The sequence below is a fragment of the Ochotona princeps genome, chromosome 19, assembly GCF_030435755.1.
Source record: "Ochotona princeps isolate mOchPri1 chromosome 19, mOchPri1.hap1, whole genome shotgun sequence".
NCBI classification, from domain to species: Eukaryota; Metazoa; Chordata; class Mammalia; order Lagomorpha; family Ochotonidae; genus Ochotona; species Ochotona princeps.
Genome location: NC_080850.1, coordinates 33,073,046 through 33,088,428, shown reverse-complemented (window position 1 = coordinate 33,088,428; position 15,383 = coordinate 33,073,046). Strand labels below are relative to the sequence as shown.

The 15,383-nt window shown below is 48.5% G+C and overlaps 1 protein-coding gene across 2 annotated transcripts in view; it reads right to left on the bottom strand.

The window, feature by feature from the left end:
* Nucleotides 1-14,580: 14,580 nt before the first annotated feature.
* KLHL3 (kelch like family member 3) overlaps nt 14,581-15,383 on the bottom strand; it is a 101,637-nt gene continuing 100,834 nt past the window's right edge. For both annotated transcript variants that reach the window (XR_009247154.1, XM_004586434.3), the window contains one exon: nt 14,581-14,914. Coding sequence is in view for 1 of the 2 variants with exons in the window: in XM_004586434.3 (XP_004586491.1) it covers nt 14,886-14,914 (29 nt within the window). In the remaining variant the exon portion in view is untranslated. The remainder of the gene's footprint in view (nt 14,915-15,383) is intronic.

The following is a 15,383-nucleotide window of genomic DNA, read 5'->3' as shown; positions in this document are numbered from 1 at the left end:
TTATACAGCTTCATCTGGTTCTTTAGCTAATGGGTAAACAAGACCAACCAGAAAGACCAGGCTCTGTTACCCAGCCAGAAAAGCAGACGGGGTGGCCTGGGGAGCCATAGTGCTGGTAGGATGAGGGTTCAATTCTTCAGGCCACTCCAAAAGATGGCCCAAACTGGAGTGTGTGAGTGTGTGCATATGAGTGTGTGTGCAGGTGTGAATGTGTATGTCCATGATTTGTATGTGTGCATGTGTATGAATGTGAGTTGTGTGCCTGTGTGTGAGTCTGAGTGTGTGCAGGTGTGAATGTGAGTTGTGCGGTTTTGCATGAGTGTGAGTGTGAGTGGGTGTGTGAGTGTGAGCACAGACAACTGGGACATGCTGAGAGGCAGCTCAGCAGATGGCTACTTTACTGGGGATGAAATCTTTTTAAGTCAGCAAATATAGCAATAGGTTGTATTGAGAAGAATAAAAAGTATTAATAGACAGATTTCCCAATCTTTCCCAATCTTGGTGGGAAAAAAATGAAGAGCAGATAGGGAGGAAGAAGAACGAAGACAAGCTCCTACCAGCCACCCCAAGCCTGACTAGAATTTTGGCTGAATTTCAACATATTTGGATTTTATACCTTGGATATGCTATTGATTTCCAATCTAATCCTATTGAGATCAGAGAATGGGTTCTGTATTGCTTCAATCTTTTGAAATTTATGGAGACATAGTTTATGACCCTGCACATTGCCTGTCTTGAAGCACATACATACCATATTAGACAGCAAAAATGGCCATAAATTCTTCTCCCTTCAACAAATAGTGTAGTCCATTATGTCATCCCTTGAGCCTGGACTGGCCCTGGGCGGGGGGGGGGGGGGCATTAGCAAATGTGGCATAAATAAAGGCTCAAAAACTGTTTGTGCTAAAGGCTCAACCTCTTGGCTGTACCCAAAACCCAGAGACTACTGTGTGAACAAGCCAGAGTCAACACAACCCCTCCCAAATCCAACAATCCATCAACCATCAGGGAATCAGATAATACTTGAGTGATCCTAGCTCATCCAGCCACTAGCTGACCTGTCTGCTGAGCAAGCCTACAAGAGATCATACAAGAGCTACCTGGCCAATTGGTAGAACACCGAGAAATAACAAGAAGCTATTATTTACCAGGCATGTCATATCACGCACAGGTACACATACCATACACTCAACTATTTTCTGTTTTTTATGGACTCCAGTAGAGACTGTGTTGTTTAACTGCATGTTTAGGCTCCAGGCCATCTGACACCAAGGCAGCACTGTCACAGAGCTGGAAGAGGATTCCCACCATCCAGCGTGCAGGGATTGATGAAGTGTGGGATTTCACCCCTGGGAAACATTCAGTTCATTTTCATTTGGGAGTGGACAATCATATCTGGTCAGGGAGGCACAGGTTGTTGCCGGGGCTGCTGAGACATTTGGAAAAAGGGAGTGCTGAGTGGCCTAATGGGAGGAATGGGGCAGGCAATGAGGAATGATTGCTCCACAGGGGTTTCGAGCCCTGCTCCTGCCTTACAGAGGCTGGAAAGCTAAAACACGATGCCTCCCAGACTCACCTGGAGTTAGGAGTCATGGATGTGATTCAGGTTCTACCCATCAGATGCACGGGAGCCAAGCAGCAGGGGCACTGAGGATGCAGGGAGAAAAGTGGAGTGTCCAGGTGCCTGGTGTGGATTGCAGCAAAGGTAGTCCACACTGGACATAATGAGGCTTCTGGTTTTCAGCTGCAGTTCCTGTCCAGGGCAGAAGCAGCCTTTGTCTGCAACACGGTTTTCAGAGCCATAGCAGCATCTCTGTCACCCCAACAATGATGTAAGCCATAAAATGCCCTAGACCATGTGCCTCTCTGTAGCTGCACCCTGATTACACAAGGACCAGGTTGCTTCCACTGCCATGAAGTCCAGGCCCCTGGCAGGCTTAGATGCCATCCTGGGTGAGAAAGGAGGGGGCTGGACAAGTACAAGAGGCTGAGCATTTGACCCAAGGAGGCTGTGAACCACCTAAACGCACTGCTTCAGCTTCCCAGGAAGGTTAAATTGACCAGAGTTGATGAAAATAGAACAGTTGTCTCTCCCATGAGCCACGAGCCAGCAAATGGGAGACCTGAGGAAAATCAGAGCACTACTTGCGACAGCATGTTCTCAGCTCATACGACTATGTCTGCACTTAGGCCTGTTGCACATGTATGACATAGCCCTCCCAACAGATGGAAGCATTGAGAACTATTATTACCATCACTTCTGACTTTGAGACTGTGCCCAAGTGTATTCCTTACTCCCTCTGCTATGCTGCCCACAGCTCCCTCCCAGCCCCACTGGCTACCACTTGAGTCCCAAGCACCCTTTGCTTCCTTCCTTTGCTTGGACATTAACACAGAACTAAGTCTTGGGCCTGTCAATGTTCACAGGCCAGAGTTGCTTCCATTGCAGCAGCAGGCTGAGATTTAAGGATGAAACTTCAGACCACTTGCGGATCCTCCCTGGGGTCCTGAGAATCACCTCACGGTCGTTTAATTTGAACAATGCCTTTTCAGGTATCGATCTCCCCACTAACCCGCTGCCCGTTATGCACATCTTCCCATTTGGAGAAAAATCTACCAAAGGCGGCCCAGTAGCACCTAACAGGGTCCCCAGCCACCCAACAGCCAAGGTGTATCTGAGAGTTATCAGCATGGGGTGTTGGAAACAGCAGGCCTGGTGGGGAGTAAGTGGCATTCATGTCAGACATGATGTCCTTGGTTCTCCATCAGCCATAACCAAACAGCTTCACGGTGAGGCCTGGGGGAAACAGCAGTCAAACCCTATCTCCATCAGCCCTGACTTCAAATTATTGAAATCCATAACTCTCCCCATGTCATCAAGGGAATGCGTTTAGGTCTGGTAACATCTGACAGGAAACTGAAATATTGATGAAGATATGTCCATCATTTTTCTGATACATGAGATGCTTTCTGGAGTCTAGATTTTCAGTACAAACAAGTTATCAAAATACCAACAAAAATTTGAACTCTCCCCTAGTCCCCCAAAATAGAGCAGATTAGAAATTAGGAAATCCCATTCTTTCCACTCATTTTCTTTTCTGGGGCTGGATGCTGACAGTGGCCAAGCATCCACAAGAGCTGGAGCAGGAGCTCCTCACCTTGGTTGAACAAGCATTTTTGAGCACCTTCTTTATGCTATTTTCTGGGTGTTAAGGGATATGTATAGACATTGACTTTGCTTTTAAATTCGTTCCAAGAGCAACAAATTTGGGAATAAGTGACCATGAGAGAGCAGAGATTCACGGTAAGCAACTGGGCCTTAGCCTGGGACACACATGAGGTCATATTCACATGCACCTCCCCACTGGCAATCCAGGCTTCTGTGCACTGCCGGCCTCTCAGAGCTTCAGTATACCCGTCTGCCAAGCAGACACTGATGCCTACCTCTTGGGGTTGTCACACAGCCTACATGGCAAAGTGATTATTTGCTTATCTGAGTCATAATTTACACACCATAAAAATCCACTGTTCTAAAGTACAGTCACATTAGTTTCAACCCCTTTACAGAGCTGTACCACTATCACCATTATCCGATTGCACAACAGTTTCATCAGCCCCCAAACCTACCTGAGATGTGCCTTGTCCATCAGCTGCCACTCCCTTTTCTCCTTTCCACCACAACCTGGCAACTGCCAGTCTTTCTTCTGTTTCCACAGATTAGCCTACTCTGGATTTTTCAAATGAATGAAATCACACAGACCTTTGGTGTCCAGCATCTCTCACTTAGCATGTTTTTAGTGGTCACTTGTTGTTTTAGCCCATTTTGTGTACCTGAAACAGAATGTCACAGACTGGGTAATGGGTCAAGAAAGGGGATTCACTTCTTACGGTTCTGAAAAATGGGAAGTCCGATAGTAAGATCCCACAGCATCCTGTGGCAGAAAGCAGAATGTACAACGGGAAGAGAACGTGAGAGCAAGAGCTCATACTCACAGACTCAAGCCCTGTTACGGCTGCCATTAACCTAGCCCTGAGGGTGGGGCTCTCCTGACCTGACACCCTCACCCCTCTCAATGCTATGCCAGGGATTAAGCTTCCAATTCAGAGCATCAGGCGTGTCACTGTCTGGCTCTGCAGGAATGTGCCTTTCCACTCAGCAGCTGGTGGACAAAAACAGCTTTTCTCACCATGTAGCTTTGTGAATGATGCCTAAATGAGGTTTTTGTGGGGGTGCCTTTCTGCTGCCCTTGGGTTCATAGCTGGAAATGGAATTACTGGATCATATGGTAATTCCATGTCTAACTTATTTAGCAACTGCCAGTCAGTTATGCCCAACTCATTATACGTTCACAGTAGCTATGGGTGAGGATGCCAGTTTCTCCACATTCTTGCCAAGGCTTGTCACTCTTTGTTCTATTACAACCATCCTAGTGGGTAGAAAGTGGTACCTCATTGTGGTTTTCATTTGCATGTCTCCCTTGGCTAACGATGCTAGGCTTCTTTTCATGTACTTACTTGCCATTTTTGTCTCTTCTCTGCAAAGACGTCTATTTGAATTATTTGCCCATTTTTCAAAGGAGTTCTTTATCTGCATTTTCATCATTGTGTTCCAAGAATCCCTTATACTTTCTGGACAATCATCAGGAATATGATTTGCAAATGTTTTCTCCCATTCTGAGAGTTGTCTTCTCACTCTCTTGATGGTACCATTTGAAGCAGAAAAATTTTTAATTGTAATGAAGTCCAATTTATCTGTTTTTCCCTCTCTGGCTGCCTGTGCCTTTGGTATCAGCAGCTGACTGTACAAGGACAGACACGTTTGGCTCCCTTGTGCTACCTCTAGACAACACTGAAAGGTCACGTACCCTGCAGCCTCTGCTGCAGACACACTGTTGTTCAGCGTCTCCCTCTGCCCTCTCCTCCAAACCCTCACTCCTTCACTGTGCTTCTGCCAGAATCACTAACCAATAGGAGTCTGCATGGAAATCTCAGCATCTCGGTGTCTGTTCCTTAAAAAACTGAACCTTAGATATTATTCATGTTTCTCTGTTGACCTCAAGACAAAGTTACCTTGGGCAAGTGTTGTGGTATAGTGAGTTAAGCTTCCACTTAATAGAGTGCTGATTCAAGTCCTGGTTGCTCTGCTTCCAAACCAGCTCCCTGCTAATGCACCTGGGAAACCAGCAGAAGATGTTCCAAATACAATGGGCCCCTTCCATCCATGTGAGAGACCAGATTCCTGGCTTCAGCCTGGGCCAGATTCATCTGGTATAGCCATTTGAAGAGGAAACCAATAGATGGGTTCATTTGCTTTCTCTCTCTCTTATACTTGCAATATGTCAACTCCTTCTTTATACCTTCATTTGCATAACTCAACCTACAACCCATGAGGTCACTGGCCTTTTTGTCACCACCACATCTCTGGCAATGAGTCTGGCTCATAGAGATGTTGTGATTACTGTATGAACACATGTTGTGCACCAAGTTCAGAATCAGGCAGAGAGGGTAACAGGCTTTGGAGTGGACCCGAAGTCCCCAGGCCAGCCGTGGGAAGGTCCCATGATGCCACTTAGAGCTCTGGAGCTCTCTGTGGTGCCCACAATGAATAGCCAGCACCACAGCATACCCAGCCCTCTCATTCACCCCAGCTGTTCCTTCCTGATCCTGTCCTACCCCGAGTCTCCCTGCACCCACAGGTTCCTGATGCTTGGCAGTATTCCCGATCCTGGCAGAAAATGTCTGCCAGTGAGTACTGAAAACAACAGCAGCCTCTCTGGGACACAGAGAGAGGCCTGGCCAACAGCCTGAGATGGTTTTATGGGCGCCTTATCAGGCCTCTGCAGCAGTGGCCCACCCCAAAGCAGACTGTTCCTGAGTCAATCATTCAAATGGGAGGCCCGGGCTACATTACAATGATGAATCCCTGGCTGCATAACTCATGTTGGATGCCCTCTGGAGCCACTGACTTTCCCTTGCTTGCTCTTGCGTTAGACCCAGGCTGTTGCATAAAGCTGACCGGGGCTGTTAGCTCCCCACCGTGAGGGCTCCTCATCCCAACGGTGAAGTGTGTGCTTATCTGTCGGTCTGGGGAGGGACTCTTTTCCTGACCAGAGCCACACTGCCAATCATTGCCAGGCAGAAAATCAGTCTTACACCATTCCACTTGAGCCTGTCCCCTAGTCACTGCACTAGGTAGTCAAACAACCTCTGAGAACTGATCTTTCTGTTCTCCCTGGGCCCTCTCCATGCTGCCTCATGCCCTCCTTAAAGGTGCAGGGCAAGGCCTCCCTCTCTCTGCAAAGGCTGGTTTAGGACCCATGGTGGCAGAGACAGCTCAAGCACAGCCTCCAGGGCCAGACTGTGCACATCAGTCCCGTGACCTCCTTCAGCTGAGCTTGGCTCCAGACAGCCCTTGATGGGCTACCATCGAAGGTGAGGATGCCCTGGAGGGCAAGAGGTCAAGAAGTTGGGAAAATTGCCTCCAATAGGCCAACATCACCCACCCCACCTTCCACTTTGTGGCTCAGAAAGATTGATGGTGCTATGCCGACAGGTCACTCTCAGATAAAGGGCATGGATCTTGCAGCTGACAGCCCTCCTCAATCAGGACTGCAGGGAGATGCTCACAGCTGATAAATGAGCCATCCCTGAAGCCTCCACAGCATGTTCCTCAAAGTCTGCATTGCTGGGGCTGCTGTCATAGAGCAGGTTAAGTCAACAACAGCAATGCTGGCCCTCCATGTTGGAGTACCTGTTTGAGACCCAGCTTCTCTTCTTCCAATCCAGCTCCCTACTAACACACCCAAGAAGGTCCCTTCCTCTGGGCTGTGGGCACCTGTCCTCCATGCCCACTTCCAGCACCTGGAGCCTGCAGGCAGGCAGGCAGGCAGGAGAGACGGAACCAGCACCAGAGGCCCACCACAGGCAACTCAGTTCTTCCGCCTTTCTGGAGGCTGCCTCCTGTTTATCTTTCTCACAGCTCTCACAGTGGGTGCATGATGTGTAAATCAGTCACGTTTTACAGACGGGGGCACTGGCTCTGAGAGGCCTAGAGACCTCCTCAAAGCCATATGTCACTGTCCCCAAGCTCATGGCTCCTGATGCTAACACCTCCTATCTGAATATCATGCCAACCTGTCCTTTGAAAAATGCTCATCCTTTCTTTCTCTGTATTTAAAAAAAAATTCTTTATTTTTACTTGAAAGGCACATTTACACAGAGAAGGATAAATAGAGAGAACGTCTTCCACACACTGGTTCACTCCCTAAATGACCACAACAGCCAGAGCTGATCTGAATCTGGGAGTCAGGAGCTTCTTCCATGTCTCCCATGTGAGTAAAAGGGCCCAAGGACTTGGGCCATCCTCCTCTGCTTTCCCAGGCCATAAGCAGAGAGCTGGGTTGGAAGTGGGACAGCTGAAACACAAATTGGTACCCATACTGGATGCTGACACCATAGGGCAGAGTATTAGCCTGCTGAGCCACAGCGCTGGCCCTCTCTGCAACTCTAAATGAATGTTTGTTTTTTTTTTCTGGCTCAGTGTGAGCCTTACTCTTCGTATCTTTTGTGCTTTCTGTTTCTGCCTCCTTCTGTTCCTGTTGTGTGTGCCTCCGTCTCTCTCTGTTGCTGGCTGGCTGTGACTCCCGCACTCTTTACAGCAGAGCTGCATGTGTCTCCTCTGTGATTCGCTCTCCCCCCGCCCTTCCTTCCTTCCTCCACACCATACTTGCTTGGGTGCATGACTCCGACCCTTATGCAGCTCTCCCCTCTATGTCCACCCAGACCTGCTGCTTGCCTGGCAGTTGCACCTCAGACACCTTGCACAACACACAGCACGGCCACATAATGCATTTTTGTTGAAAGAATAACAGCTGAATTCACTGAACTGGGACAATGAGTGATCCCCAACCCTAGAAAAGAAGGTGAGATCTCCTAGAGGCAGCTGGGACCCAGAAAAAGGAAGGGAAGGAGAGAGGTCTAGAGCTGAAATGTCCAGCCCTTGTCAAGCTTAAAACCAAGGGACTCACTGGAACCTCTTTATCACACAAGCTTACAGGTAGGTTCCAGTGGCCTGAGACTAAACACAGACACAACATAGCAGTCAGAGTCTGCCCATGGAAAGTGTGGACTCAGACCTCAGACCACAGACCTCAACTCCTATGTTCCTTGACCTCTCTGAGATTTCATGCCAGGTACACAGAAGCAAAAACAGTGCATGACAAGGAGAGCTGGGGCCTCTGGTAGCCCTTGGAGCCTGCAAGAAGCCTTTGAAGCCAGTGGAATCACCTGAAGCACTCTGTCCCACCCCAGAATGGGCTTACATCATCCAGTGCAGGCAGTCAGGTTGGTGCTGGGGTCTTGGAGCACCCGCTGGGATGACAGTAAACCTGTATCTGCCTCAGAGACCTGAGAAACACTGCAGCTCCCAGGGAAGTAGAAAGGACCACCTAAAAACTACCATGAACGATGGCTAATGGCCTCTCCACAGCCCCAAGGTCTAGTCTCCCTGCAAATGTAGGGGCTGCATTAGTAATTTCTAAAACCCCAGATAGCTCCCCCATCTGGGGGACACTGATCTCAGAGTTTTACAGGGGAAGCTGCCTAGGAAGGGAGAGATGGACTAGCGGGAGCACAGACTGCTCAGTGAAAACCCACAAAGTAGACACAGACTAAAGATTTCTTGAAGCCAAGCAGCTGGTGAGAGTTAAGAGACCTATCTGTAGTCTGTGGAGGAATAAGTTGGCAGAAAAACTAGCAAATATGACTTGACTCTGGACCTTATCCCACGTTTTGGATAAACTAGGCCAGGAGAGGGGAAGGGTGAGGGGAAATGCACACATTGTAGCAAAGCCTTGTGAGCCAGCATGCTTCTCTGGGCCTCTCTCCAAGGCCAGGCACAGCCCAGAGCAGGGCCCCACCCAGGATCTGGGCACTAGCTGACCACCCTTGAGCCCCAACCTGCCCCTATTAGCTCTGGGATGCACCCCCCAGGGCGCAACCTTCCAGGATTTAAAGATGATGACTGTGCAAGTAGCTTCAAGAGGAGGAAGGGACTTGTACATTCTCTCAGCAAACTGTTCATGAATCCCCGTGATCCTGTGAATCAGGCCGAGAAGCCTGCCAGCACCTACCTTCAGCTGTGGTGGGCACCCACTGGCACCAGGAACATCCGAGCAACATGAGCTGCAATTGAAACAACCACAACCTGGACCCTGCTCACAGTCCCATTCCAAACCAGCTGTGGCTCAAGGGAGCTAATGGGTTTCTTATGGGTCTGTCCTGCTACTGCTCACGTACAACAAACTCTCAGATAAATGGACTCACCTCTCTGGCCTCCTCCATCTCCTGGGGCAACAAACTCCTGTCCACTCATCCAGGCTATGAGGGTCTCAAAAAGGTCTGATCTCATCCCTCTGAGCAGGGTACCTGCAGTGTGGATATAAAGGGTGAGAGGCATCCCCCGCCCCATTCCCCAACCACCCACAAGGGGTACAAGAACAGGCTTCAGTGGAGGCCAGCTTCTGGAGAAGAGGAGGTGAGGGAGATTGGAACCTGGGTTGCATGCCCCTCTTCCATACACACACGCTCTTTAGTGCCAACACAGAGTACAGGGCACCAAGCATGTAGTGGGCTGAGCAGGTCGGGCCCCTTGGAGCTCAAAATCCATTTTCCCGAAGATTAGAGGAATGCAGCTAAGAGACTCCCAACTTGTGCCTTGGATCTCTCTCCAGCTTCAAGATGAAGGTGGCTCCCTTGTGCTGGTCTTCTGTCAGTGCCACTGACAGCCTGAAAGGACCTAGGGCTTGCTGGTCTCAGAGCAGGAGGCTTTGAGAAGCTGCCATGGACCAATCAACCAGCCCCATTCTGTCAGAGGTACACTTCTCCACAGTGACACCCAGCACACGAGGCCACTTTCCCTCCAGATCCGACTCCCAGTGATTCTCAGTGATCACCCAGCAGTTGCCCACACCTAGACATGCCTGCTGGAGATACTGTCACCTCTGGGCCTTACTAGAGGTCTCCAGGATTCTGGCACTATGACAGAAACCAAAAAACCCAGGCTCATCCAACAAATCTTTTTTCAGGGTTTTTTGTTTTTTAAAGACTTATTTAATTTAACAACAGAGTGGAAGGGAGGAGGGTCCAGGGGGAGAGACAGAATGATCCTCCATTCAAGCTTCACTTCCCAGATGGTTGCAACAGCCAACGTTGGGCCAGGCTGAAGCCAGGAGCCAGGAGCTCCATCCTTGTCTTCCATGTGTGTGCAGAGGCCCCAAGCTCTTGGGCCACCCTCGTTGCTTTCCCAAGCACTTTAGCAGGGAACTGGATTAGAAGCAGAGCACCATTCCAGAGATGCCAGCGTTGCAAGCAGCAGCTTGACCCCCCTGTTACACAACACTGACCGGACTCACATGCAATATATCTTTAAGAGAAAACCCCCAAATTGGAACTTATGCAGGAAAAAATGTTTTTTCTCATCTGAGATACAGTAGAAAGGCTGGACTACAGAAAGGAAATGCTAATCAAGGTTCACACAACTCAGCTTTTATTAAAATGAGATACAAAGTATACGGGAGACTAGGACATGATTCCTGTAAAAACAACATATTTGAGGAAGTGGCTGTAACTGATCAAGCATGTGACAGGTGTTCTTTTATCGCGTGTGCAGTGTGCCCCAGCTTTGGAACTTACCTGTGCAATGTGCAACACAGGGCATCAGCGGTCAAGGCTGCTTGCCCTTGACAACCACAGCACCACACACACACACACACACACACACACACACACACACACACACACACAGTGTCTACAATGCTTTTTCAGAGAAAGCATTGTACAAGTCATATACAAATGGAACAAGAAGTTCAAACCAGGTCCTTTATTGCCACTGAAATGGGGGAAAGCCACTGACAATCTCATAACACAACACGAGGGCCATTTGCTTCCAGGCATTCCTGCTGTGGCTGATACCACACCCATCAGTCACTGAGTCCCATGAAGAAGGGCGTGCAGGGGTTATGAGGCTGCCCTCAGCTGCTATGGACTACACGCTTCCATTCCCAAGGGTGAGCAGTGTTGCTGGCTCTCCTGCTTTGTCAGTAGATACACAGCACAGCTGAACGTGTGGGGCTCAGGACTCTAAATAGTGCAAACATGTGAGAAAACAAAAATACATTCCAACCTCCTTGCTTTCTCCAAGCAAACAGAGGCCTTAAACTTTATTCCAGCTGATTGGAGTATGAGTTTGCAATCTTTCAACATGAAGTGCAGAGGTGATGCAAATGTCAACTGTTCCAATGGTAATAAAACAAACATAAGGGTAATGACAGAGAAACCCACCAAACAGAGGCTGGAGTAGACAGCGGCCAAGACACGAGGTGTGAGCATGAGGAAGCAGAGCGCATGTCCAGCACATCCCTGCTGGGGACTGTGAGGGGTGGCCCGTCCTTTACAGTTCAGAAACAGGACACTTCCAAAAAGGACATCACCTGGTAGCAAAGGCCACAGCTTCTGAAAGCTGAAGAATGAGGGGACAGAGGAGAAGGAACAATGGTCTGTTGAGCCTAAGAAGCACAGAGGGCAGACGCTGAAGGACCAGACTTTACTGAGGCCTCTCTCTGCCACAGTGTGCCAGGCTCAGTGCCAGACAGGGAGAGACATCACAAGACGAGCCAACCCAGCCTCACCCTTGCAGAAAGCAGATTTAAAAGAAGACAAGCAATGTAGACGGGTGAATGTTAAGTCAACCTTGACACCAGTCCCTGACCATGTTTTTGAATGCAGCAGTCTCTCCTGAATACGGTACAAAACAGGAGACCCACCAACCTGGAGCTCCAGAAAAGCATGTTTGGGGAATGTAAGAAACAAAGAAGATGGCTACAAGGCAAAGACCATGCTTGAGAGTGAACAATAGAGAACATAACATTGCATTATTGTGGACAATATAAAGCGATTCCAATATTGTGGAAAATCATCTTATAAAAAATAACAACATTAAAATTTCAGCTTGAAAGCTGTAGCTTCGATTTTATAAAAAGGCAATCTTTGAAAGGATCTGGCTCAGAAATATACAAACATTACACATCAGATATCAAAGTAAGACAGCTCAAAAAGCATCTCAGGGGATATTGCAACTGGCTTGTCACAAAACAGAATTAAATATTCTTATTGCATAGCAGAAAATGAGGTCACTTGCATTTGCATAATACTGCAACTTTTTAGATGGAGAGATGCCATTGGGTATTTACGAGAAATAACTTTGGAATTCAGAATATGAGTTCTACATGGGTTAAATCAGTACCCAAGTAGCATTTCTAACCTTGAGCCTCAATCCCATCTTGGCATTGCCACCAGATTTCAGATACACCAACAGGCAGACCTGCAGTTACAGGCAAGAGTGGCCACCTTGAGGCAGACAGGAGGATTGACCTTCTCAGTGACCAGCAGAGACCTGACAGCAAGTTGACTGCCTCTGCCATGGACAGAGAACCGTGAAAGGCAACAAAGAGGCAACAGTTTTGGGGCAGAATCTGTGGGCAACTAAAGAAGACTGGCTTTTGGGTGAGAATGCACTCGTGCCCTAGTCAACATGAGGAAGGACACCATGACATGAACATGGCCTCCGCAGCATCACCAGCAGAAGCAGGGCTTCTGAGGAAGGGAGAATGGGGCCAAGAGCAGAAACCCAGAGGCAGAAAATGTGACCGGCTGGTTTGCAGGGGAGGCCCTTCCCTGGGAAGATGACCCTTGACACACAGCCCCCTCCGCACAAGCAGGAAAGGCCTGCTTCTCTGTGGTGGGGTCACGGGTGGGGAACGCACCTCTCACCTGAAACAGAGAACTTGTGCCAACAGCACACATCATACCCCGGTCCCCAATCCCAAACATGGATATGTGCAACAGAAGGCTCATTCCATCAGCTCAGAAACCACAGTCATTTCACCACCAAGAGGCCTGGGCACCCATCCAAAATATGCGAGGATTCCTTCAGGGACATTTCTTCATGATCCACCCAAACCAGATGTTTTAGCTTCTCCCTGAGGATAATAACAACACCTGTAGATGCCCTGATGGTATCCAAATGTCCTACTGAAATGTCCACCTGTCTCACATCAGAACGAAGTTTCATCTTCAGAATCATGCATTTAGTGCACAGCATACAGTAAAAACACAAAGCGACCAACTAGCCAGGGAGATGCCTGGGTTGTTGAACTGCAAGAGCCCATTAGGGAGAGATGCCAACGCCCTTTGGTATCTGCATCAAAGAAGCCCAGTTGTGTGAAGAACCCACGTCAACTGCACCCCAGCCCCTGGGTGTGAAGTTGTTCTTCAGACACAGGACCTTTCTACTGCTGATGTGAGCCACTCCAATGTAGGAACAGCATGGCTCTAAGCTTCTCTCTCTCTTTTTCTTTTTTTGTTTCCCTCTCTCTCCATCTCTCTTTAATGCAAATGACCCCATACCCTCAAATACCCTCTCTAGTTGCTTCAAGGTCTGTCAATCATTTTTGCCTGTGAATTAGCAAAGCTGCCATCAAGCTCCTCTCTTCACATCCAAGAATCTCTGGGAGAGATTCACAAATCCACAGTGCCCACTACCATCTCCTGACCCAACAAGGGAAGCAAGGTGGGAATAGGGCATGTTCTGGGTGTTGGGCAGAAATTACAGACCCGCGAACAAGAGGAGAGCAAAGGAAAGAAAGGCAAGGAAATCAGACAGATGCAAGCATAGCCACTAAGCACTGAGAGCCAGCACCGTCCTGGTCCGTCATAACAGCATAAGCTCCTGTTAAACATCAGCACAGATTCAGCTTGGGGTCTGGAGGTACGGTGATCTTTGACTCATTTTTCAGACCAGAACACTTCTGAGAGCAAAATGGGTTCCAATGAATGGTTAAACCTGGATAAATGGGAACTGCTGGGCTCCAGGTAGACCCAGTAGTAAGATCCCTTTCTGAAACCACTATGGGCAAAAACTGAATCCTTACCACTTTGAGGGTTTTTTATCTTTCTTTTGTGTGTGCTTTTCTTCTCTATTTTTTTTCTTCCAGTGTGCAACCTGGGGCTTGGCTTCTCTAAAGAGCTACTTTTCCAACCTGAAGAAACACAAAATCCTCCCAGAACTTGGCTTCATGACACAAAGCACAGACAGTCCTCAGATTCCTCCTGGAAGACAGCCCAAGAAGGAAGGGCTAGCTGAAGCTCAGGAGAAACTTGTCAGCTCCCCAGTCTAGTGCCGAAAGCATGCTGCACAGCTCCAAGAGAGCCCCAGCTTCGGTGCAGATATCCAGTAGTCAAGTCACAGGTGTGGGCATGGCCAGAGGACTGCTCCTCCCACCCAGTACTTCAGAATCTTCTCAGCCTGTCCAGTGGACCTCCAGGAGGCAGCAGCTTTCGTGGTTCAAGATCCCCATGGGACAACTCCACAAGACAGGTTTCCATAATTTGATTTTCAGCATCAAAAAAAGATCAGTAGTAAAGAAATCCAGTAGACCATCACACATCTCACACGTTAACCACTCAACTGAGTGATTCATCATCATCATCGTCATCTCTCTGTCTCACACACACACACACACACACACACACACACACACACTCCAAGTTCTCTGTTGTCCCTGTAGAAACACAAAAAATAAAAGGCCCAGGCAGGGGTGCTTCTGGGGCATTCAGGAATCCCATTGCTCTGGAGCACAGAACAAAGCACCTCAAGGGAAGAGCACTCGGTCACCAGCTTCCACTCTGCAAGGGATGGTGTGGGTCTGCCAAGCTGGAGGAGGGTAGCTCTTGCAACCCCAGGGTTAAATCCAGCCTTCGTGGTCCCGCTGTTTGAGTCACAGGAAGCAGCCGCTCCTTCCTCCACCTCCTGGCAGTGGGAGTTTGGGTCACAAGGACTTGTGAATCACAGCAACACCTAATATGAAAGGGGGAGAGTTATTCATAGTGAGCTGCAGTTTGGATATCTGTGGACACTGAATGTCTCCAGAAGGCCTCAGGGTGGTGCTACTGGGAGGAAGTAGAACCTTCAGGAGGTGGGGCCTGGGAAAAGTCCTTGGGTCACTGAGCACACCCCCCCAGAAAGTTCTCATGAGGGGCTGGTATTAAAGCCTGAGTTTGAGCCCAGCCTGTCTCTCTGCTTTCTGGCTTGTCAGGTGATCTTCCTCTGCATATACTTGGCCATGGCCATCCAGTGCCCTCACTGAGCCTGCAACAATAGGAAGCCCCATCTTTGACTTCAAACTCCAAAATTGAGTTAAACAACCACTTTCTCTTTTTTAACTTAAGGTATTTTATTATGGTAATAAAAAACTAATACAAACTTCCAATGTGATCACAAATCAAGATCTCCTAAGTTATAGCCAAAGGAAACAAATACACCTTGT